The sequence below is a fragment of the Polypterus senegalus genome, chromosome 11 (assembly GCF_016835505.1).
Source record: "Polypterus senegalus isolate Bchr_013 chromosome 11, ASM1683550v1, whole genome shotgun sequence".
Lineage (NCBI taxonomy): Eukaryota > Metazoa > Chordata > Cladistia > Polypteriformes > Polypteridae > Polypterus > Polypterus senegalus.
This window is the reverse complement of record NC_053164.1, coordinates 43,762,619-43,789,812: the sequence shown is the minus strand read 5'-3', so window position 1 is coordinate 43,789,812 and position 27,194 is coordinate 43,762,619. Positions and strand designations below refer to the sequence as shown.

Here is a 27,194-nt window from a genome sequence, read left to right as displayed (position 1 = left end):
TTCACAAAGAGGAAATTAAAAAAATTAAATTCAAACAACAGAATGTTAAATGTTTTGCCAGACAAAATAGTAAGGAAATTTGTGAAGAGCAGCAATACTATCCACAAACAAACATGTAGTCTTTGTTGCATTGCCTTATAAACCATTTCAACTGTGTGCACCTAGGTGACGGCTTAGAGGCTCTAGTGATGGTAATTCCTCATCACTCCAGGAGTTGGCGCTGTGTGGCACCTTTTCTCTTTCTCCCTTTAAAGACTGGAAGATTGACGGCTATATCACCACTGACGTCATCTCTGGCCGCCTGGACCCACTTCTTCCTAACAGAAGTGCTTAAAACCAGAAGATCTGCCATCTTGAGCCAGTTGTGTTGTGAACTTGCATCTGCGATGATGTTTCCACAACTGTTAAGTGTTTTTCTTTGTTTACAATCATTCAGTTATAGTGGGTTACCAGGGTGGTACCCCAAATCTCTATCATGGTCTTGTCTTTCTCTTACACAATGTACATAAATACAAAATGGCATTTTGGAAAAAATGGCTAAATAAAACAGTACAAAATTCTTACTAAGAGAAAACAGCTTTAAATTAGAAAATTAATGTTATTTTTGAATTGATTGATATTTAAAACATAAGTTTATAATAAAGGAAATGTATGCAGAATTTGTTAAGTGGAAATATATCATTATAGTGTGGTAGTGGTTCCTAGAATGATCCTGCTCCTTAACTGCATGCTAAGACCTCTACTGCTGTATTAGCTCTGTCTGTTCTTGTTATCTTCTTGGCCTCTTTTCTTCTGTTGTCTCTACTCATGGATTTGGTGGGTGGTGATGGACTTTGTCAATTTCATGGAAGGGCCCGATCAACTGGCATTCTATTGATATATTTGTAATACTTTCCTACACAGGACTGTGTTGAGGTAATTGGAGATTGGGTATCACTCCTTTTATTACAGATGTTAAAATCACTTCCTAATTGTTCATATTTGTGCCATTTCCTTGCTCTTAATAAAAATGTGATAATAAATTTCCATTTTTAACCGAAAATAGGCTAGAGAAGAATTATCAGGAAATTACTAAATACATTTTCCACCAGTCCTGTCTTCTCACCTGAATATCAATACCCTCCTATCCATTGTTCATGTGCTAGTAGCCTTTGCCAAGAGATGCTGTTTTTTTTTTCGTGGTAGGGTTTATGGGTGACCATATACTAAAATATAAATTCTTTAATTCTCATAACCTGATTCTTTGTTGTGTGGACCCATACATGTTCTCCACCCCAACTCTTGTTCTTTTATTATTGCTCTCACCAGGCCGAAAAGGAGGAACAGCCTGGCAGCAGCAATGTACTTGCAGCTGGGACTACGGATCCAAACTATACCCAGAACTGACTGGCATTGCTCCTCACTTCTCCTATTAGAGGATGTTTCCTCTTAATTAATTTATACCCCAGGTGGCAACAGAGAGAAAATGCCAGATGCAAGCATTGGAGCAGTAAGACACTTTTATTCAGTCATTCATAAATATTCTTAATATGTGACAAAAAAAAAACAGATAGCAGGTAAAATAAATTGGTTTGGCAAATCTTCAATAATACAACATGGCTACTTCAAGAGCTGTCACCGATGATGCTGACCGACACACCAAATGTATGTTCCATTTAGTCTCTTAAAGTTATGTTGCACATAATGGATCATTTTGGTGACTGTATTCTTCCTCCTTTTTCTTCTTCTTCTTACTCCTGGTACTTCTGTTTTCCGTATTTTCACTTTAAGCTGCTGACCTTTTAAAGATTGTCAGGGCTAAGATGAACACCCCTAGCCCCTCTCTGTCCAATATCATTTAACAGACTGTATTTCTTCAGGAGGTGTAGGTGCATAAAGGTAACTAATGGATCGAACGTGTCACTTTTTATGTAAGTGGAAAGACCAGAAAATTACCTTTTTACAATATAAAGTGTTAACCTTTCACCTCACTAGACTGCCTTATTGCATGGCAATTTTATTGTTGCTAGGGTTAGCCTCTGCTAACACGTTCTCTTCAAATGTTCAAAGAACCTTTAACATTATTTTTTTTTCCTTCAAAATTATTCAAAATTTCTTAATACTTTCTTAAAACTCAAGAAATGTAACACAATGTTAACAAATCATATTGTACTACAGATATCCACTGTGATGGTCATATTACACGACAAACCATCTAGTTTATATTTTAAACTAATCTAGGGGATTGAATATGTTTAAAGCAACGGTTTCTAATCCATCTGTTCTGAGTACAGTGGTGCCTCTTATTTTCAATTTAATTAGTTTCAGAGGGCCGTTTGAACTCTGAATTATCCAATGTCCAAATCAATTTTCCCCATTAGAAATAATGAAAAGTGAATTAATCCTTTCCCAGACCTAAACAATGCACATTTTAATAAACTTAAACAGCAAATACACATAATATAAGGTAAAAATAACACCGTTAAATTCCCTAAATAATTAATTAAAACATGAAAACAATCAAATTACATAAATACTGTATAATAAAATAAAAATTGCATTTACTGTATCTTCATGCTTTGCTAAAAGTTTCTTTTTTACCTCAATCATTGATACTACAACTTTCCTCTGAGGCTTTGTTACTTCCACACTCTTCTTGGATGCCATGGTTAATAGATAGGGGTTAAATATATGACCAAACTCACCAAAAATAAAGAGAAGAAAGCACTGAAAAAACACAAGCGTAACGCAAGAGATGCTTTCACAGCAAGAGAGAGAGGTGATTTGGGCACACATCGGATGGCGTTTATGCAGTGAGCTGCATTTTTAAACTGTGCGCACAGTTCAAATGGAGGAGCACTGTTCTGACTTAGGATCGAATTTCTCTCGAATTTAGTGTTTAAACTCTGGAATGTTCAAAGTTCAAAGTAGAAGAATCGTTCGAAGTGTGAGACACTACTGTACTTGAATGCTATGCATCACCAGTCAGTCTAAGAGAACACAGACAGAAACTAATATTAGTTTGTTCAATAAATTTCATAATGGTGAGCTTAGAACAGATGTACAACACAGCCAAAATGGAATGATTGTATCCTCCAATTTCTAATCTGTTTATCGGATTCTGGGTTAGAGGAAAAACACTCCTCAAGCACTGCGCATTAGATGGGATCTAACCTTGTACCAGGTTCCAGGCCAAAGCAGAGCACACTTTCTTAATTAACTTAACATGCAAGCTTTTAATCAAGATAAGAGCAAACAGATAAAAGGGAGAAACTCTGTAAACTCCACCTAGGCAGATTCTGAACCAGGATTCTTACCTAAGACTCTTTAGCAGCTCAAAATAAAATGAAGAATTGAAAAACTGCTGTAAACTCCCACACACTGAGCCAAAATTGTAGGAAACATTACTTTCCAGAGGCAGATATATGAAGGTGCTCCTCAAGTAAAACACAATCCATCTTCAATGAAATGGCAGTTTACTGAGACACTCTGAAGAGACACTTACAGCCTGAAATTGTACTGTACCTGCTAATGCTATCTTGACTTTCAGAAATCATTTGATACGTTTCCACATGAGAAGTTGTGCATCAAACTAAAAGAAATGGGAGTTCAGGGCGTTGTGTGTAGATTGTGTGTGTTATTGGCTCAGACACAGGAGGTAGAGGATTATGATGTGAGGAACCCTTTCAAAATTGGCTGATGTTAAGAGTGGTGTTGCACAGGGCTGCTATTTTAATATGCATAAATGATTTGAATAGGAATATAAGTACAAAGCTGGTTGAGTTTGGAGGTGATGCCAAGCTAGGTGGATTGGCAGATAATCTATAATCCGTTAGAGTGGGAAATGGATAGCGTACAATCTTGGGCAGATTAAATTTAATGTAAGTAAATGTAAAGTATTACACACATAAAGTAAAAATGTTAGGTCTGAATACACAATGGGAGTTCTGAAAATCGAGAGTACAGTCTATGAGAAGGATTTATTAGTGATAGTGGACTCAACACAGTGTTCAGGAACAATTATGAAGGCTAACAGAATGTTCAGTTATATAGTTCCCTGATTTGTAGAGTGCAAGTCCAAGGAGGTTCTGCTCAAGCTTTATAACACACTGGTGAGGCTTCAGCTGGAGTCCTGTGTGCAGTTTTGGTCTCCAGGCTACAAATAGGACATAGCAGCACTAGAGAAGGTCCAGAGAAGAGCGACTAGGCTGATTCTAACACTATGAAGAAAGACTAAAAGAGCTGAACCTTTTGAGTTTAAGCAAAAGAAAATTAAGAGGAGACATAATTGAAATGTTTAAAATTATGAAGGGAATTAAAGTAGTACAGCAGACTGAGGCTGTTACTTTAAAATGAGTTCATCAAGAACACAGTTGGGACACAGGTGGAAACAGTTCTTCTTTACACAGAGAACCATAGACACATGGAATAAGCTACCAAGTAGCGTGTTGGACAGTAGGACTTATAGGTACTTTCAAAACATGACTTGATGATATTTTAGAAGAATTAAGCAGATAGGACTGGCGAGGTTTGTTGGGCTGAATGGCCTGTTTTTGTCTAGATTTTTCTAATGTGTCATGATGCATCTGCCAGGAACATCGACATCCACAACTATAAGTCTTACATTTCCCTTCTGATATGCATTCATACTGTTACCTTTTGTTTGGTCAATAATATTTGTTGTAAGTGTGCTACATGAAATAAAGACTGGACAACTGAATCATCTCTTTTTGAAAGGCCTTTACACCTTTGGTTTCCTAATAGGTTTTTCTGTCTGAATTCTTTTTCAGGATGCAGGAATTGCTACACATTATTACATTATTTAATGATGAAAATGACTAACTTCATACATAATATGACATTAGAGAGGAAAGAGCTCCCATAGTGATTGGAAGCAGCTAGTTAAATCCCACTTCAGTCCTCAGGATAAATCCACTTGTCAAAAGCTTCAACTTTTCTACATTACAGTGCAGAAAGGTGACATAATCTGTCACTAAGTCACAAAGAAGATAAGTATTAATCATTTTGTGTATGTTTTAAAATGGTCCACAAATTATACACTTGAAGTGTGTGTGCCTCACTCCTGAATAGCCTAGTGAAATAAATGAGACTTTCCATGTGCAAATGACAAGAAATGGAGAGATATGATAGAAAGACAAAGGAAAAATTAAAGTTCCCCGGGGATCCTGAGACACAAATGACAAAGAAAGCAGAGGCTCCTCTATTGGCCAATTAAAACTAGCAGGCAGGATCTACATGGTACTGTATATAAGGGTACACATGTTCACAGAATAAAGCAAGGGAATTGTAGAAACTGCCCACAAACATGAGTGATAAACAACTAAGACAGTTAGAAATCTAGAGATGGCCAATAGCCAAATGAAACAAAGGATCATTCTTCCCCAGCCAAATGTATGAAATGAATGCTTTCTGTACAAATGCAGAAAAAAACAATGATATGGTTACTGTATAATTCTAGTCAGATCCTGTCATGGTCACTGGGTAGTGGGTGCTGTAGGTTCTGCCCATAATGGTGTGGGTACAAAGAGATTCTATCACATTCAAGCAACATGCAGTTATTGCAGATTAGCTATGGGTCTAACCATGAAACCTCTGGATTCTTAAATTTTCAACACATTTTTTTTTCCAACTGTAACTTTTGACATGCATGTGAAAATATCACTATACTTGTAAAAGCGTGAACTTGAACTTAGTTTGAGTAGTACAACTATAGTGGCTTTGTATGAGTCAGGGAATACTATATGTCTCCAACTACTGACTGGCAACCCCACTTGTGTTAATTTCTTATTTTCTTTCCTTATCCACGATGTTGCTGGAATGAGTTCTGTAATCTTGTTTTGGGAAAAAAAGGTTAAAAAATGGCCAGATTAAAATGGTAAATCCATCTAATTGAAAAAAAAAAGCCAAACAATAGTGCTGATCAGTGATACCTTTTGATATCTGCATTATGCCAACAGACCTTTAACACTAAATAAGCAAATGTTAATAAAAAAAAGTTTAAATCTAAAATAATAATTCTTCTTTTTAACTATCCTTAGATAGTGGGGTAGAGGAGCATACAGATGGACCAGGGCTGCAAGGATTTAGAAGCATTACAGGGCAAGATCTTTTATTTGTAATATGTCCTAGCCAGGTAATAATTGTGAAAATTTCACGCAAATTAAATGTGATCTGTGATTTCCTGATCAGCTTTCAAGACCAAAGTAAGCAGTAAGCAAGTCACTGCTGGAACAGTGTGGGATGTTTAAATAACTCTTCTGTAATGGCTTCTGACTTCCCCCTATTGTTATTATTCCAATAATTTCTGATATGCTTAAATACTCAGAAAAATGACATCCTGGCAAAGATCTTTGTTATTTACTGAGAATGTCACACTGTGCATATACTCCAGTACGTCAATATGAAAATTGACATGATTTCTAATTTATTTAAAAAATGTAAATTATAAATTAGCATTTTTCTCCAGAATAAACATAGCCATTCAGATTCTAAGAAAAGCTTGTTTGACTAGTTATATAGGAAATCACTTGGGGCCTCATGTATAACTCCTTGTGTAGAATTCACACTAAAACATAGCGTACTGAGAACAAATAGAAATGTGCATAATCACAAAAACATTCATACCCATAAAACTGTGTAAACAAAGTTCTAGGCACTTTCCCTTTATAAACCCCAATGAATGTGAAACTTAACGCAGGTGCATGCACCTACAGCCCCACCTCGACTCCACCCTGAATTTTGCATATTTAAATCAACGAGCACCTGGAGCACTTCCTGGGGTGCTATAAAAGAAGCCTGCAGCCACTACTCTAGACTTCAGAGTCGGGAGGAAGAGGAGGACGATGACAATGATGGCCACGACCACGACGACAACAACGAAGCTGCCTGGGAGAAGTAGTGGAGGAAGAAGGGTGTGTTCTGGGGGTGATTTACTTTGTGTGTTGTTTTGGAACTGTGTTGGGCCTATGGGACACGGGGAAGATATGTCCCACGGCTGAAGAAAAATAAAAGTTCTGTTTCTTTGATTTTTACACATGTCTCCGTTGTCAGTCTGTGTCGGGTCAAAGCCTTTATAGCGCCTTTGCCACACAGGCAAGGAAAAATGTACCATTTGCTGGTGTAAGGAGTGGTATAAGCAACAAAAGGATGTTGATACAGAATGATAGTGTGGTAGAGACACTCAAAAGTTCAAGTTCAGAAAGTTGCACAGTGCCTGAAATAAAAAATAAATGGTCAAATATCAAAGTCAATGTGAAAAGGTGAGTCACAGCCCACTGTCTTTTTATTCTGTTTTCGACAATATTACAAACGCCGACCCCCGTGTCAAGGACGCAACTCCAGCTGCTGCTGTGCCCAACACAACAGACGCTGGCTGCTCAAACACCTCTGCCTCGGAAACCACTGGGAGGCCATTTGGCCGTATGCTGACGGACACTGTTCTGGAGTCACAAAATGGAATAGTGGATGCTGTAAGAGATGTAGTCATTGAACTAAGGAATATAAGGGCTGTACTATGTGTAAAACTAATTGGTTAAAAAATAAATGCTGCATCTGATTACCTGTTTTTACAGTATATTCTGCTAATTACATTCAAACAAAGTTGTAATGATTTTCGATTTGGCTGATCATTTGGTTAGTCAAGGGGTCAGGTTCATAACACATCTCTTCAGGTTCAGGCAGGCTACGATTGTGTGACACATTATGAAGCATATTCCATACTTGCACAATGCGACACACTTTCTGTGCACAATACAGCAGCACATTAATAAAGCCGAAATGCTTTCTGTTTACATAAACAAATTCAATCTCTTCTGGCACTTTTATAGTGTAGCATCGGCACCGAGTGCCATAATGAATTAATTCTCTGCTCTTTACATGGCTCTTTGAGGTGACACACTGTCCTTATAAGGACTTCATGCCTTTTTCCGCACTAGTTGGAAAAAGCATCTGCGGCTATATGAAGATAACATTTTTATAGGCTCTATTGATATAGATGATGTAATGCCAGCTCATTCTTTGGGTGATTCATCCTTAACTGATGTAACTTGTCTGGCACCGTTGCAATAACAATGTGCGCGCAGTTGACTGCACCAATTACATTTGGAAAACTGGATACTGTTGCAAATTGCGCTTTGATGTTTGCCGGTTCAACCACAGTGTAAGGAAATCTTATATACCTGGATGACAAGCGGATAATATCATTGTATACAGCAGGCATGGAGTGACTCAGTGACAACTGAAAAATACCTGATATGTCAGCCTGTTCATATTGAAAAGTTCCTGTGGCTAAAAACCAGAGGGTGGACAGAACTTGCAAAGGAGAAGGTAAAGCACAATTCTTCAAAGTCTGCCTTTGTAAAGCCGGCACCAATTTAGCACACAGCTGATCGAAATCGGAACTGACTTTATAATCACCTATAAATGTGCACTGTCATCTAATTCTTCCATTTGCAATGTCTTGAAACAATGCTAAAGCAGATGTGGTAGTTGGAATTGTTTGGTCATTCTTTGCACCATTATATTGTTACAGAATGATTACAATTAAGTGAATTAAATTTGTACATAATATGCAATTCATTTCAGTGTATATGATAAAGCCATTGTCATGGATGCAAATATGAAAAAGAAAGGGAAGTCTCACAGAAACATTAGAACTGTTTTCATGCTGGGCGCTGCCCACTTGCAAAACTGAGCATAAAAGTGCGTACACATGGTGTGTGGATGCCGTGAAATTGTGCATGGTTTTATGCAAAATGTAGCTTTTATACATCTTGAAGTGAGACTGGAAATGGGCATACGCAACACTTTTGTGTGTACACACCATTTATACTTGAGAACCTGGGGACAAGATATATCTTATACCTCTGAATACAAACGTCGAGTGCAAAAGGCCAGAACAGGACAAGGTATCCCACTTGCTGAGTACATACCCATTCTCCACTCCACCACAAATGCCCCTTTGACAACTTACTTCTGTCAAAATAGCAGTTTGACCGTACAAGCCACTTTTTAGCGACCACAAAGGGCTTTTAGAGAAAATAAAATTCAGACAGGACCAGTTACAAGAATGGAATATATTGGTTTACAAAAATTAATGGCTAAATTGTTTGAACGGGATGCTCTTGTAGTGTCCCCAAACCCAGAATGCAGAGATGTTATGTATATTTGGAGACAATAGGCCCAAATGCACTTAAAATGGATTACAAATGGGTGATACATGTATTTTTTAACGCAAATCAAGAGTATAGTAACTATATAGGCAATTGTCTTAATTCAGAAGGCAAACTGAAAGTGCATCCACACCTTATACAATATCTAAGATGTATTTGAATACACCAAAGTCCAAACAAATGATGTAATCAATCTAAACATAATTTTGTTTTATGTTTATTTTTTTATTTACTTTTCTTGCTCTCTAACTAGACCTTTGCAGATCTTTGCTTAGAAAAATCAAAAATTCAGATCTAAAGTGATTCATACCATCAGTCTTGTGACATCATACATTGCATTACAGGGGTACACAGGTAGAATGCCATTGCTAGCAATGATATGACAGTACTCATAAAGCAAAGCTAATAGCAACATTTTAAAATTAAAACAACAAATTACAAGGTTCAGGTTAGGGAGCATGCATGGTATGGTGTGTTGCCGCACTACATGATCACGATGAAATAGCTCTGAATCCTGCTTGGCAACTTTCCAGACAGACATGTAGTCCAGCCACCCAAAGGAAATGACCATCTATCTTCTGCAGCCAGGTTTTACGTGGGTATCCCTTTGGCACTGGAGTTCTCTACAATGACGATCCTGCAAGCCGGATCACCCTCATGGATGCAGGTAATGTGACTCATTTGAGACTCTGTGAGCAACAGGATCTTCGGTATAAAGTCAAACCAGCGGTACCTAAAGATTCTCTGAAGTAACACAGTCCAGTCTTCGTCTCAGGTCAATGAATGGCGTCCATGTCTTGTAACCATATAGCAAAACAGGAAGCATCAGGTCTCCTAAGACTTGGATCTATCTCCTTTTGCAGAGATACTGGGAGCACCACACACCCCCGTCCTCATTGTATGTCCTCGTTTGCCTCGCTCATCTTGGTTTATGACTAACAATAGTTCTGGGTTCAAGAGGCTTCTGAGAATGAGTAGGTAGTGTGGAGCCAGAGCCAGGGTGATAAGGAACAAAGAGCAGAAGGAAAAACAGCAAGTTGGATTGGTGCCTAATTAGTTTTGTGAACCCACCAACCTAATCCTAAACAGGACATTTTAGAATTTTGAACTTTTAACGGACTGTTTATTTATTACTGATTTTATTGTCTATTTAAAGCCCTTTTTGTTTTTATGTCCTGTGTTAGAAGGGACTAAAGGGATTTACTTTATTGAGGGATTTATTTTTAGTACTTTATTTTAGTGTGCAACTAGCGGCTTGAGGAGGAAGATGTGTGATAAGAAGTCCATGGTGAAGGGAGTATAAGTAAATACAGTAGTTGGTTCCCTTATTGTGCAGGCTCTGCACAGGTGTAGGTGTGTTCATGGCATTGCTCGCTCTGAGGTTGATTGGAGTGCTTGGCTGAAGGTCTCATTCACATACAAATATGAGCAGATCAGTCAGGTGCCTAATTCACACCTCGGAGAAAGTAAAGTATCACACCTGCACCCAATCGTATAGTATAAAGGGAGCCTGCACGGCAGAGAGGGGAGAAAAAAGATTGAGAAGATTAAGGAAAAGTATAGAGTAGGGACGGAGGTTACAAGAGGAAAAGGGGCAAGATAGGCGTCAGGAAAGAAGGCATATGTTTGGGACTGTGCCCAGAGGAAGTGAGCTTGAGAGCCGGGTTGGAGGTGGGGAGCGCTTTAGAAAAATGCAGAGAAGTAGGAATAGCCCTGTTGTATGGCATCTCCTTGATAGACACAAACGGATTGGCTAAGGCAGATGAGCATGGGGTTCGGAGGAGTGTCCTAAAGATGCAGACAAACTGGCAGTAGGACCCTGAATCCTTGACTAATGGAAGACTGCCAGCTGTCGGCAGCCAGGTCCTGATGGGATAAGCTGAGGAGTTGCCAGATTTTAGGGAAAGGCACTGAGTCTCGTGTTTTAAATGTATGGACCGATTCCTTCAATGCTTTTAACCTCGTTTTTATTGGAGTATTTATTTAATCTCTGCTGGACACTTTGGTTTTATGGATCATTTATTTAATGTATTGAGGATCTGGTTTTTAAACTGCACTGGCTTTTGAACAACTTTGTTTGGCTTTAATAAATGCACTTGGCATTTTTTCATCAACCCATTGCTCAATTTGTGTCCTCATTTGCCTGTCTCTATCTGCCACTTATTTACACTCACACATTTCATACAGTATCATAATATGTTAAGTATAAATAATAATTACTCATAACAAAAGTATGTTAAATCTTTTAATTTAAAATATGCTGCAAATATATCACCCAACTATTCTTTTCTCAGATGTATTTTCTTCTATGCAAATGGAGGTTTAGTGATTGAATCAAAAATTTCCCTATCAAGTTCAGAAACTAATTCTATGATATTTAACAAGTCGAGAAAAGTTGGTCTTAGCTACCCCCTGAACAATGACAACTATGTACAATGACAAAAGGTATCTTCTTCAAACAAGCTGCATCTTGTATGCCTTATTCCTGGCTCAATGCCTGTTGTGTTTGGTCTAGTAGTTACCTCCGTATCTTTCAAAACCCATTTGACCTACAATAACCACTGTAAAAATTGTTTCATTTAACCGGAATTTTTGCAGTCTGTTCCATTTAGTCATGGGACCAGGTTTACTGATTTGTAAAATGCATGCATGAGTACTTTTTAAGATGCAAAATTCAAATATACATGTATGCATACACAAAGGTGCACACATAAAGGCACATACACACAAATGCACACAAAGGAAATTTATACATGAAGATAGCTGACAGCTTTTTTGCCCTACCAGTATATTATTCATTGGATGATGAAGAGAAAGAAATGAACACACACAAACACAGACACACACATTAGATCTGTAAAGGTCGACATACACAGAGGCATTGAGCCATCACTGTACTAATATGTCTATCTATGCAGCTTGTTTTGTAGTGAGGAACCATATCATACAACAATTACAGAAAAATGGCATCAAAGTTACTCGGTCAAACATAGGGACATTGGTGGAGTGAAATTCTAGTATCACCCCCTTGATAGCTCACTTGCTGCAAAGAATATGATGACATACTGCTAGTATTAAGCGTGGTATGAAAGGGGTCTCAGACAGCAAAAATAATAAATGACAGGCAATCCAGTAGTTAATCAAAAGAAGCAATCTGCCAAATGAAAAGGAAGAAATACATTTTAAATTAATGTAACAACATTGATTCTTATAATAATGTGAAAGAGGTATTTTAGACAGTGTGATGAAAAAAGGAAAATTCATAGCAAATTGAAAGAAAGCTGTAAGACAGGCAAACGAACAAGTGACATAAATTAGTGTTATGATAGACTAAAGAATGAATGGAAATAAGTGTTACATTTGACAAGATTATATGATGTACAGCAGTAATAAAATGTGTGGCATCCATAATGTCTAAGTTAAAGGCATAATTATGCACTGTGTGGCCTTAGGCTTAGAAACAACATAGTCAATAGGAGTTCCGTTTTTTTATTTGTACATTTTGTGTTATAACTGGAAATGTGGCCTAGTGCTTAAGGAGATACATTTGAAAGAAAGGAGATTACAGATTTATATCCATGTCCTACCATAATAGGTGATCTGAAGCAAATTACTTCACTAGACGGCTTTTATATTGTAGGAATGTATACTGCATATTGTATATGATTAGAAAATCAAACAAACCACTCTCAAAATTTGTTTTATTTCTCAAAAAATAAAATGACTTTAATACAAAAAGGCACAGCAGAAACTCATTCTGGCAGACAAAATTAGAATAAAATGACAGGTAGAGATCAGTGGTGAAGAGCGATATGAAAAAATGTCATTGGCAATTTAGAGGCCACTGACAGAAGTGTCTAAAGCCAGTGACAGCATGCCGTCTAATGTAGTGAATGGCGTCTCAAGCAGTTTGCATATATTAGAGTTAGGATATATTTCCATGATCAATTATTCATTACAATTATCATACTATACCATTTGTCAACAAGTTTATTCTAATTCAAGAGGGCAGAGTCTATCATGGCAGCAGTCCTGGACAGGGATACAATCTGTCACAGGGATCACTTGCACACGTCCACTCAAAAGGGCCAATTTAGAGTCACTGTTTAACTCTAACCTGCAAGCCTTTGGGGAAGTGGTAGGTTTGTTAAACAGAAGTCCTAATTATTGCTCTACATGGATGTCTGCAGAGAACATGAATGCTGTGCTGCGGGACTATAGCATTGTTGAACAATGCACTGTAGTGAGAGTTCTTTGGGCAGAGGGAGTGAAACTTGCTGAAATTCAGCAAAAGATGTTGGTATGTGTAGACCAGTAAGATGTTTGGGTATCCCAAGTCATCATGCAATATGGCATGTGCAGATTCATAGCTGATATGCCAATGTGCAGCAACAGCTGACAATGTAATCCATCAGTCTTCCCTAATGAAGGAATGTTGATGTGGACTTGTGTGTACAATGATGATGGTTGACCAGTTAGAGCTTCTGCAGCTATGCTTGCTCTTCCTGCTTTAACCCTTTCTACCCATTCATAAACTTTGCGTTGATTCATGTTGGTTTCACTTCCGTACTGAGCCAGCATCCTTCTGTGAATTTCAGCAGTTTTCACTCCCTTTGCCCAAAAAACTTTCAATACGGTACATTATCCAACAATGGTGCAGTCCCACACTGGAGCGTCCATGTTCATTTGACCTTGGCTTCAACTAGACTAGTGGCACAGCATTGCCCGGTGTGTGTTTGAACTACCCATGAGCCACTGTGATCGCATCAGCTTCTATCTGTCATGGTTAGGGTGTCATTTTCAATTTACCTTTACTTTTAGATTTACCCTTGTATTTTTATGAGAAAGGAGATATAGTCAGGAAATATGGTAGGTTCGGACCAGGAAATCAAACTTTTGACCATCACAGCACAAAATCATAATCAAAAATCAAAGTAGATTCTAACAAAATAAAGGTCTGTATGCAACTGCTCACAGTATTTCAAGACGCATGCACCATTAAAGGAATCCATTACACATATCCTAGTGTTTCTATGAACCATCGTCATGCCAACAAGTGATGCTAAACATTGGAAAATAGCAATGCCCAAAAAAAGCAAAAAAAAAAAAAAAAAGATGGTGCTATGTAAAATAATTTTATTCTTCTCAAAAAATATCTTTTGAAGCACAACAAATGTTACCAAAGAATTCTTCCAGATATATGTAAACTTTGTTTAATTTTTCAGACAATTATCGACAAAAAATAAAGAAAAACTTCCATTGTAACAAGTGGGTGTAGAATATTAGTGGCTCTCATCTGCCTTCTGTTAAGGACACATGTAACATGTGCTGCATTAGAAAGGCAAACAAAATTACTACAGAATTCAGCCATTTTGCACAGTCACTTTACTTTCTCCTCCATTCTGGTAAGGGGTACAAAACCATTAGCACACTGGCAACACTAGCTGCAGGGTCATTTTTTTAATTCATAGGTAATAAGTAAGATTTTTTAACAGCATATACTGACTACTACATAAGTGTTTTGATTGTACTTTTGCAATTCTTTGGATATTGCATTTAATGTATGGTGTCTTCATTGTATTCACTGTTGGTACTGTACCTTTGTCATTAGTCTATGAGACATATGCAAGTAAAAATGTCACTGTACTACGAACACACCAATAAATTTTTAATTAAATATTATGGTTTACACCATGGTACTCAGCAGGAAAACCAGTTTCAGAAAAAGATGACACGTAAAGGTTTAATATTTTTATTGTAACAATATTTAGAGTAATAAGATTAGATCTGCCTATAGGAACCACATGTACAAATGACTGCAGAACATAGAAATTCATTTTTTATTATAACCAAGTGAGAAGTCAAGCAAAATGGCACCTTTTATTGGCTAACTAAAAAGATTACAATATGCAAGCTCTTAAGGCAACTCAGGCCCCTTCTTCAGGCAAGATGTAATACAGAAACTGGAGTTACCTGTGTTTATATAGACAACAGGACAAATAACATTGGAAAAGCTTTAATTGAGATGTCTTAAATGTAAAAAAAATTAATAGACCTCTTCAGGCTAAGATTCATTTAGCAAGACAGGTGAACAATGACTATACATTTTGCTTGACTTCTCACTACATTCATAATGGCTAACACGGTACAACACCCTAGTACTACATTAGAATAACCAAAAAGGTTATTTTAGTATTTGAACAAATTCCTTCTCTTTTTCTTGGTTCTTCCCACTCATAAAGTCACGCAGAAGGGTTGACATCATAAGTTGTATCCATGTATCCAGGGATTTTCCAATTCCCTGAAAATCCTGGCCACAAGTCTATAACCCAACCCCAGATAGTGGCTCCAGTCAATGGCACTCTCACTCTTAATACTTACTGACAACGGTCCATTTTAATATCATCAATTGGCATAACCAAAGGAATGTATGAGGAGGAAAACTACAATAACCAGAAGGATTTGTAAACTTCCTATTGAACCATGGGCAGCACTGTACCACCATCACACTAAATCTTCAAAATGTATAATTGCTTATATCAGAGTATAGGAAAATCAAAGTACAAAAAGATCCTTTGGGATTACAACTGAAATGTTGTTCTGGGTGGTTAGTGCAGAGTGTAGAAACTTATCAAAATCATTTTAATGTCTAACAATGGCCAACTGTAATTAACAACCTTAAGTCATATAATAGGTTCTATATAAGATTCCATTTCCATTCAGTAATACTCTTCTGAACAAAACATTTGTTGAAGACAAAAATGCAACTTTCTCAAAAATGATATCAAAACCTGTATCGATATTTGTGTTGTGAACTTTTGAAATGATCTTCCTGGCTGTAATTCTGCAGCAATTTGTGTATATATATATATATATATATATATATATATATATATATATATATATATATATATATATATTATCTCCACCATTCTTTTCCACAGCTGATAAGTCACTATTCACAACTTGGAAAACTCCTGTACCATGTCAAAAGGACAAACAGCAAATTAATTTCTATGGTGTTTAATTGATGTATTTTACTTGTGATTTTAGTTTCTAAACAACCTCAGTTTTAGTTTGCCATCAACACGGTTACTCACTGATGACTCATGGTTCAAGGGTATCCCTCAAGTATTGCACTCTCTTTCAGTTCAACCTTTTGAATTTTTCTTTATTTTTGATAACTAAGAAGGAAGCACACTTCCTTTTTTAAAATCCACTTATTTTATTTCTCATTCCCGTGATTTCTTATTACATCCGCCTGACTGCTGTTTGATCTTTGGATGGAGAGTCTTACTTTTATGATTCTGTTCAGCTATGACAATTAACTTGGCATTTGATGTGCCTTGTTGTGTGAATTCAGACAACTTTCTTTGTCTTCCAGCCTCTTGTTTCCAGGTTTTATTTAGTAGCTACAGGTTAGTGTATGATTTGTTTTCAATGTTACGTTCAAGTGTCTCATTCTGCTTTTCAAATATTTATTGTTCTGGCACTGAGCTGTATTATGAGGAGAAGGGTTTCTATTCTTGGTTTATCTTCTTCCTCTTTGATGTCATATTGTGAAGCAGATGTAAGGATTTATTGGATATTTTTTCATCATATATCTGTCTTGTTTTTATTGTTCATAACTGCTGTTGTTATGATAATTGATTTGTTGTTGTACTGTGAAAATACTGCAATGTTTCAATTTTTAGCATTTTCATTATCATTTATTTTAATTGCATTTTTAATTTAAAACCTTATCTATAGTCTTCATATTTCATTTCAGCCCACTTTAAGCTTTCCTGTAATTTATCTCACTTTCGGTGCTGAAATGCCTACCATTTTCCACAATCTTAATTACTGATTTTAATGTTTTCTCCCGGAAGGTGCATGGTTTTAACTCCTCAGTTAAGCTCTCCTGCTTCTGTATCTACAATTATTCCTTTGTAAAAATGTCAAGTCAACACATCAAAATCCAGTTTAATTCATTCTGTAGATAATATATCTTCTGATTGACATATGCATATTTCCTCATACTTGTACACGGTGAACCAATCTTTTGATCTGTCTGCGTTCAACATCATTGTTTATGCTTTCCTCTTGACAATATTCTTGACCATAGAATAGACTGAATATATTTGAGATTACATTCTTTTTAATCCTCTACTGTTGTATATGCTGTTGAGCTTTTTAAGGCTTCAAACTTTATCCTCATCATTTTTTTAAGATGTAGGGTCTCTTCTCTGAATTCTTCTCTGAAAAAATAGTATGTTTGTAACCTTTATATAATTTTTAATCTCAAAGCAATTCTTTATTCTAGACCAGTGTCCTGCACTGTTCCCTTTGGAAGATTAACTCTGATATAAATTCATAAACCTAAAACTAATTAGACTACTATGTAGTTTGTATTCATCCATTTTACTCATTCTTTAAACAGCAACCATTTCCATTTTCAGTTTATTTACATGTTTACTAAATGCAAATCAGTAGGAGCTTTGAAAGGAATTATAATCAGGAAAAGTTAAGTAAAGCATTTCAAGCCAGAAAGACGACGAGTAAAGCAAATGGTGCTCTGGATGTGTTTCAAGAATTGTGGTGAAGAAAACTTCAATAGAAAATTAAAAAATTACAAGGCAGATGTAACCAGCAGCAAATTGTAAATTGCAGTCAAAAAACAGGGCAAAAATATTTGTAACCAGGATTTCAAAAACCACAAAGACTGAGCACAAAGACCTTTAGGGAGAGTTCAATCCTGGACAACGAGGAAGTGTACGATGCCTTAGACCCAGTGATGTCACGCACCGCATTGCACCTTCACCTTTGACCTTACCTAACAACAGCTTGTCAACTTTGAACAAATAACCCTCAGAACTGCAATACCCTTTAGTTAAACAACATGGCATTATAAGAGATTTTGATTTATTTTCAATATTGTCAAAATTTATCTACTATAGTATCAAAACCCCACAAGCACAGCCTTATTAAGTTTTTCAAGCGAATATGAAATTATAAAAAAATCAAAAACAAAGGCCTGATTATGACAACTTGCAGTTCTAACCTAGTTACCTAAACCTCGCTTCAATTTAAGTAAATACTGAGCAATTTACTTTATGTCTGTTATAAATGCCAGAAGTTTGAAATCATTTGCTTATGTGCATCTACTGTATAGATATTAGTATACAGAAAAAAAAAACTTACATTATCTGTTCGTAGTTTTTTTGCAGGGAAGCCACCATCAACTGGGTGCAGCATGTAATAGAGACGAACTTTGTTGGCGTGTTTCCGACTCTAAAAAGTAAAAAATACATTAATATACCAAAAAAGATTTTAGTTGATAGCTGCCAATACTAAAGTAATGATATTCTGGTAAGATAGTTCTGCTTAATCTTTCTAAGTACTTTAGAATAATTACATTTTCAAATTTGCTTAATTTATTTCAGCCTCACAGAAGGACGGATAACAACAGCATAAGACAGAATACAGTCCTGGATTGGACACCAAGCAGTCACAGGGCCCATTCAGGTACACATGTCAGCTAAGTTCCCAGGTTTATTGACACTGTAAATCTAACGTTCTATGACACATGGTAAGCTTCTCCATCATGTCAATGTATCAGCTCCAGAAGGGGTTTACTTTCAGTTTTTAAGCCCTCCTACTTCTCCATCTTCACAATGGCACATGAATTTTGGATGGGGACTAAAGTTTAGTTTGGGAATAAAGTTGTGCATAAAAGTGGGCAAATGATGGTCCTTACAAGGCTGCAGGTAGCGATAGTGTACAATAGTGTTAGAAGTCTGATAATATTTGGAAATCAAGGTATAGCTATGGCTTTTTCATCAAATGACAATGTGTGATAGGCTTCCTGCAGGGAATGCAACAGGAACCACAAACTGGAAAAAGACCCAACAGAAGACAATTAACACGATGAATGATTTATATGTTTCAGCTAATCTGGGAGTATCTGGAAATCCACAAGAAAGACTAGAGAATGTAGTCAGGTAGTCTAATCTGCTCACATCGTATATGTTATCTCCACAAGTATCTCCTGGGCTAATGTAAGGAAAATATGAGTGAGATGCAATATACAAAGATAGAGAATTATACAGTTACTGGTCAAAGTGTAGATTTTAAAAAAAAGGAGGAAAAGAATTCACTAAAGGAAAGGTTATAAGATTAGGCTCTAAATTCAGAATAATCCTTGTGACAAACAGTTTAGGAAATGCATAAAAAAAGTGTGAGAAATGAAATGTTAAATGCATCCTGGAATCGGTGAAGCAGTAAACCAGACAAATGAAAGGGCCGCAGGTGGGAGCAAGAATCCACATTTAGATTTGGACTAGCAGTCGAAACAGAAAGAGAGGAAATTGGATCAAAAATACGACAGAAAAGTGAACAGTTAAAAACAACTCAAAATTAAAAAAAAAAATAATCTTTAAGGCCATAAGCAACCAAGAGGGCTACCAAACTGCATTCCAGTAGTCACCAAGATCATTTAGAGTATGACCAATGCACATTACATTAATGTAAACTATTTGATCTCAATGCATTTAGCATAGATAGATAGATAGATAGATAGATAGATAGATAGATAGATAGATAGATAGATAGATAGATGCAAAAAAATCCAGAAAAATAAATATAATAAATAACTAACTATGTACAAATACACATATTGCTAGAATTATCTATAGGAAAATTAATAAATTGTGGGTTACTAAGTATAAAGTGAAAATTGCACATACAGTACTTATAACACATATTTATAGTTAAATCAAATTACAATTGTTATTAATGCTATTACATCACCATATCTCAATTTTTTAACACAAAGAATTGTGAATATGAGTAAAGGTGTTGTTATTGGTTACAATGTCATTAGAGAATAATGATTACTCTTCTCCTAATGGTGTATGTCTGAACTTCACCCAAATCAAATTCCATACAACTGAGGCAGTCATGGCAATAAAGGTAATACAATTAAAAAAAAAAAGTATATTCTTGCAGAGGTATGCACATGCAGATTGAAACACACATACGCACATCAATGGATAGGCCAGCCTGTTATATGACATTTCAGCAAGTTAAGATTACTCTTAGGTGGTGGTCTTTGATTTACTACAGTCGAATATTTGTGCAATCTCATCCAGAGACACAGGAGCAGTATGCATTCCTTTTTAAGGTCTTAAAGTTTGCTCTCCAACACTATGATTGGCACACCACTGCTCACTACATGAAGCTCCGGTCTGCTTATTAGTATGCATTGTTTCATGTTTTCTTAAAAAAAAAATCAAAATGCTTTACTTCTAAATAGTCAATAAGCAACTGCTCTCATACAAAATGAGCATCAGGATTTATAAAGGCCCAGGTATTACAATGGTTTAGTTTGTAGACTGAAATGATCAGTTTAGCTGGTGTGGCATGTAGGTGTCATCTTACACACCAAACACCAAACATAACTGTGCAGGACACAAAAAAAGTTACAAAAAGGAAGTTACTATTGATAACAGTACTCGTTGTAAATCTCAGCAATCCAGAAAGATGTTGTATATAAGAACTTCATCCGTGTAGCAATACACAGCTTCTCCTTTTTCCCTCTCCTTTGTCAAACTCCTCTCCCAACTCTGACTCACCTAGCTAAGGTGGAAGAGTTTCTTTTAAGACATACCTGGTGCACTTCTGGCATGTCAGCACAGTAGACAAGAACTTGTGCATGACAAAGGAGCCTCACTATACAATCTTCCTCCAGTGATACCTTTAAGGACCCCAACAGGGCTGCCCGTTTGAACTACAACTCCAATGAACCCTTTCAGGTGTCAAAATAGGAGTCCCATGAGAAGGATACTGCCTCCCAGTGTACTGTGGAACTTATGTTTCTGCAAAGCAGACTCCCACTCCCTATCCCTTATAATGGCCTCTTGGCTCAGATGCCAGTCCAACCCTAGCTTCTATGACACTAGAAACAGAAAGCGAATTCAAAAAAGTAGAAAAATTATTCTTCTTCAGGAGTAGGTACAGTAACCAAACTTTGCAGAACAAAAACATCTTCAGGTCGGGCACAGGTATGGAATTTGCAAAAATAAAAACATTTTGATATTTCTCTCTGGACTGAAAGAGGAGTTGCATTTACTGTATCACTAAGGTCTCAGTTATTAAGAGAGGCAGAAGTAAATGAAGGTTGATCAGTTAATATTCATATGTTGTCAGTGTGAAAGGCAGAGCTCTGAAGTCTTTCACAAGAGCCATGACAGGTAGGAGTAACCCATTTCAAATCACAGTAAACTAATTGTAAGATTAGCTTATTACAATCCTACAACTCGATTATAGCATTCTTCTCTCATACCCTAAAATGAAATTTTCATTTAATTTATTTAGTGTTAAAAGTGATTAGAAATAGCAGACACATATGACTAACTATGACTAAACTAATTTTAAATGCTTACTTATCTTATATTTTACACTAACTAATTTGACATCATGATATACAAATGTTATTTCCCAACCACAGATGCCAATTGCTTTTATATCCTTTTTCATTTTCATGCTGCAGCCGTCTTAGACTGAAACATTGTGAAACATCAGTAAGTTGAGCTTTCTTTATTACTACAGCTGCTTCCAAAAATGTTCCAACAATCAACTGTGTATGTCACCAGCCGTGTCTGCTAACCGTGTTTGTATAATTAAATGAAGTAAGTCCTGATCAGCATTTTTACACATGAGCCACAGCTAAAATGCTTCATAAAAGTCAGTATCTGCTTTCAATACATTTTATTTTTCTTATTTTATCAACAGTTTTTAGTTTTTTGTCCACTGCTGACATGTCATTAAGAGATAAAGATTCATAACGATTTAGATTCATGTAGATCATTTTTATATACTACTTTCAAAAAGAATCCATGCACAGAAACAGCGTCTATAGAAAGTATTCACCCCCTTGGAAGATTTTGTATTTTACTATTATTCAGCTTAGAATTAATTTGGAATTTTGACACTGATCAACATGAAAAGCTTATTTAATACCAAAATGAAAACGTATCTCTACAAAGTGGTCTAAATTAATTACAAATATGAAAAACACAAAGTGATTGATCGCATAAGTATTTACACCTAAATCCTTACTGGTGCAGCCAAATGGTTCTAGAAATCACATCATTAGTTTGAAAGTTCAATGAGATCACCTGTCTGGGGTTTGAACTGAGTATAGTCTGAATGCACCTTATCTGGAAGGTCTAGCTTGTTGGGAGTCAGTATGGTGGACATAATGAAGACAAAAAGAACACGCCATGGTGATTGAAAAGCACAAGTCAGGGAATGGAGACGAGAAAATATCCAAGTCACTGAATATTCTTTGGAGTCCAGTTAGGTCAATTATGAAGAGATGTAAGAAGAAGACTAGAGAAGGCGGCCACCAAGAGATCTCTGAAAACTCTGGAGGAGATACTAGCTACATTGGTTGAGATTGGAGAGACCGTGCAGACAACAACTGTTGCCCAGGTGCTTCACCAGTCACAGCTTTATGGGACAAACAGAAAGCCGATGCTAGAAAAAAATACACATGACATCTTGGTTAGAGGTTTCCAGAAGGCACACAGGAAACTCTAAAGTCAGCTGAAAAAAGGTTCTCTGTTCTGATGAGAATAAAATTGATCTTTTAGGCCATAAAACTAAACACAATGTTTGGCATTACCTAAACACTGCACATCATGAAAAACACACCATCTTCACCATGAAGCACAAGGATGGAAGCATCAGGCTGTGGGGATGCTTCTCTGGAGCAGTCCCTGGAAGGCTTGTGAGGGTAGAGGAGAAAATAAATTCAGCAAAATACAGAGAAATCCTGGAGGAAAACATGATGCAGTTTGCAAGAAAGCAGCAACATGGGAGAAGATTTGTTTTCCAGCAAGACAACAACCACAAGAATAAAGCCAATACTACACAGACAAAGCTTAAAAACAATGATATTGTTCTGGGGCCTCATGTATAATGCCGTGCGTAGAATTCAAGCTAAAACATGGCGTACAGACAAAAGTGGAAATGTGCATATGCACAAAAAATCCAAATGCATAGATCTGTGCGTACACCAAGTCCCACGCACTTTCACTTTACAAATCCCAACGAAACGTGAAATATAATGCACATGCTCACACTTACAGCCTCACCCCGACTCCACCCAGAATTTCACATATTTTAATATGCAAATCAATATAAATAGACCATTTTTTCAGTGCTTTGTTAAAAGGCAATGGCAAAAGAACATGGAAAAAAAGAATTTCAGCAAATACAAAGTGGAGGAAAGGAAAAACATACTACTTGTTAGCTTAAGCAGTGGTATAAACAACAAAAGGAAATTGCGAAGTGCCTGAAAAAAAAAAGAAGTGGTCAGATATCAAAGTCGATGAAAAAAGAGAGTCTCAGCCCACTGTCTGTTTATTCTGTTTCAGACAATAGTTAACCCCCGTGCCGAGAACATTAATCCACGTGTTGATGGTGCTGCTGCACACACACCTCTGACTCGGAAACAGCCAGGAGACCTTCTAGCTGTGTGCTGACAGACGTTGTTCTGGAATCATAAAATACAATAGTGGATGCTGTAAGAGATGTGACCAATTAACTTAGAATATAAGGGCTATACTATGTGATATTGACTACAAATTAAATGAATTGGCTAAAAAATAAATGCTGCTTCTGATTACCTATTTTTACATTCTGCTAATTACAGTCAAATGAACTTGTAATACTGTCTGACACATTTTCTATGCTCTATAGTGTAGCACATTAATAGAGTGGAAATGCTTTCTATTTACATAACCAAATTCATTCTCTGGAGCCTTATAAGTGTAGCGTTTGCGCTGAGAGCTACAACAGATCGATTATCTGCTATTTAAATGGCTTTTTTCTGGAGACTTGCTATCCTTAAAAAGACTGTTTGCCTTTTGCCACACTAGTTGGAAAAAGCACCTGCAATGATGTAGAGCTGCTGTTTTCATAGGTTCTCCAGCTATATATGATGTAATGCCAACTCATTCCTTTGGTGATTCATTCCTAGTTAATGTAACTTGTCCAGCGCCACTGCAATAGCAATGTGTGTGCAGTTGACAGCTCAGATTACATTTGGAGAACCGGATGTTGCTGCGAATTGTGCTTTTATGTTTTCCAGTTCAACCACAAGGTGAGGAAATCTTATCTATCTGGATGAAAAGCGGATAATACCATCCTATACAACTGGCGTGACTCAGTGATGTTTGTGAAATACCTGATTGGTCAGCATGTTCACGTTGAAAAGCTCCTGTGACTAAAACCCCAAGTGGACAGAACTTGCAAAGGAGCAGGAAGAGTACAATTCCTCAGTCTGCCTTTGTAAAGCCGGCCCCAGTTCAGCACACAGCTCCAAGAGGATAGCTCTTGAAAATCGAAAATGACTAAGAAACCAGTCATCATCGTGTGCCAAGAAATCAGTATGATCTTTGAATATGCATTCTCTTCTAATCCTTCCATTTGTGATGTCTTCTAACAACACTGAATAAACCATGGCAGTGGAATAGTTTGGCTGTTCTGTGTACCATTATATTGTTACAGATTGATTACAATCAGATGCCTTAAATTTATAAAAGATATGCGGTTAATATCAGTATATTTGATAAAACCGTATCAGGAATGTGAATTTAAAAAATAAAGGGAAACCACATAGGGACAGTAGCAGTGCTTTGATACTGGGTGACAGCAGTTTGCAAAACTGAGCCAAAAACTTGCGTATGCAATGGATTGAGCTGGTGTGAGAATGTGCGTGGCTTTACGGTAAGTTTGTTTTTTATACATTGTGATGTGAGTGTGAAAACGGGCATATGCAACATTTTTCTGCGTACGCACAGTTTATACATGAGGCCCCTGGGGTGGCGAAGCTGAGAATTTGTGGCTGGACTTGAAAAATACTGTTAACTCACAATCACCATGCAGACTGACAGAGCTTGAGCAGTTTTGCAGAGAAGAATGGAGAAAAGCTGACGTGCAAAGCTGACAGAGACCAATGCACATGACTGAATGCTGTCATGGCTGGTAAAGGCGCATCTACTAAATACTGACTTGCAAGGGGTGCATACTTAGGAGATCAATTGTTTTGTGGGTTAGGTTTATAAATACATAGACCACTTTGCAGAAATCTGTTTTCACTTTTACATTAGAGAGTGTTTTTCCTGTTGACCTGTGTCAAATACCAAATTAAATCCATTGTATTCAGTTTATGTAATATAATAAAATGTGAAAATTTTCAAGCGGGATGAATACTTTTTATTAGCTTTAAAAAGTTACAGAGAATAGCATGTTGCACAAAGCAGGAAGCAGGAGCAGTTTACTACAGGACACACTCACTTCTAGAGGTCAAGTTAAACATGCCACTAAACCAAACCTGGATGTCTTTGGGATGATAGAGGAAAAAAGGAGACCCAGAGAAAACAGACATGAACTTTGGAGACTAAGAGCTGTGTTACTAGTAATATAATATGTATTAGAACCAGGGGCGTCAGCATGCCCAAACCCCAAAACACAAATACAATGGATGGTTTATTCTCCAAATACCTCCAACAGTAGCACAAGCACAAATACACAGGTTCCCTTACTCTTTTCAATATCTCTCATCTTCTCACCACCGCACTGCCCTCCTCCAGTTGAGTGTTTCTCTGCGTCCTTCCAGCTCCGACTCACTTGGATAAGGGAGTGCGGTCCCTTTTATTAAGGACCTGTACTTCTGGTGCCAGGGTGACTGCCTGATGGAAGTACTTCTGGGTCAAATGAACATCCCATAAATTGAGGCGCACATCTCCCAACAGCACCCCCTTGCAGCACCCATGGTCCCCAGCAGGGCTGTGTTGCCGTACTATAACTCCCAGCATTCCCTACTGGTTCCCAAATGGACACCTATACGAAGGGCTGCTACCATCTAGTGTCCTGGGGGAATAACACATCCTTTGTAGCATCTTTCACAACTGATGGGCTGTCCGTCCGTCTCTTCTAGCCATCACTACAGGTTCTGGCTCCTTTGTTTCTCTTGGTCAGGATGCCCATGTGTATATTTGGAGCCTCCTGTCCAGGTAAGGACCCACCCCCCTTCTCTGGTAGGGATCCCTGTCCAACCCTTGTGGCACTGACAAATATAAAACATTGATTTTTCTAGATTTTTATGTCATATAGTGATTAGATCGAAATAATAAAAAAATGTGCTACATTAACACACAAAAATCAGCAGATCATAATTTTAACTTGGCCACATCCTGTACTGAGTACGTAACTGGAAAACTAGACACTGTGCCACCCCTTCAAATAATAAACATTTGTAATCCTAAACACTTTAGTGCAGGAGTGATACAGTGAGAGTTAAGGACACTTCCACAGAATTTCTACAGTCTCTCTACTGTTTATTTTTGGAGCAATTCCTGAAATAGCAGAATAATATTGAAACAAGTGCACAATAAGTTTAAACTTAGTAGCAGTTAATGTGCAAAATATCCTTAGATTAAATCTGTATCTCAAAACTCCTGAGAGTCACAAAAATGCTACTTTACTTAATTTCTTTTGCTTAATGTTACACTTTCTACTTTAACTAGAAATATAAATATTCCTAGCAGAGTACCACTAGGCACCTATTATTCTTAATAACATATAAGTCATATTTTTAGCACTGCCACTTATTTAATTATTCTAATATTATCTCGTCTCTTAAGGCTGTACAACTACTATTTTTTTTTCACGTGTTTTGTTTGTTTTATCTCTTTTCATTTTTTTTGTATTGCCTTATGACTCATTATTCCATGTACTCTCCTGCCACATTGACTCATCACTCAATTACCATAATTCTAAGTACCATATTGCAAATTATGTTGATGATTCTCCAAACTGTCATCTTAATTCTACCCTTGACAGCACTGGAGTATTCTACATTCTTTGAAATACTGCCTCTCTTAAGAATTGTTGCAATTACTATTTCTCATGTTTTCTGTTCCTTCTATTAGCATTTCTGTGAAATCTTACTCAGAGTTGGCTGACAGATTTAAT

General features: G+C 36.9%; 1 protein-coding gene across 2 annotated transcripts in view; it reads right to left on the bottom strand.

The window, feature by feature from the left end:
* Positions 1-27,194, bottom strand: part of zmat4a (zinc finger, matrin-type 4a) — a 459,635-nt gene that overhangs the window by 221,667 nt on the left and 210,774 nt on the right. For both annotated transcript variants that reach the window (XM_039768478.1, XM_039768477.1), the window contains one exon: positions 18,351-18,440. In XM_039768478.1, the coding sequence (XP_039624412.1) occupies positions 18,351-18,440 (90 nt within the window). The remainder of the gene's footprint in view (positions 1-18,350; positions 18,441-27,194) is intronic.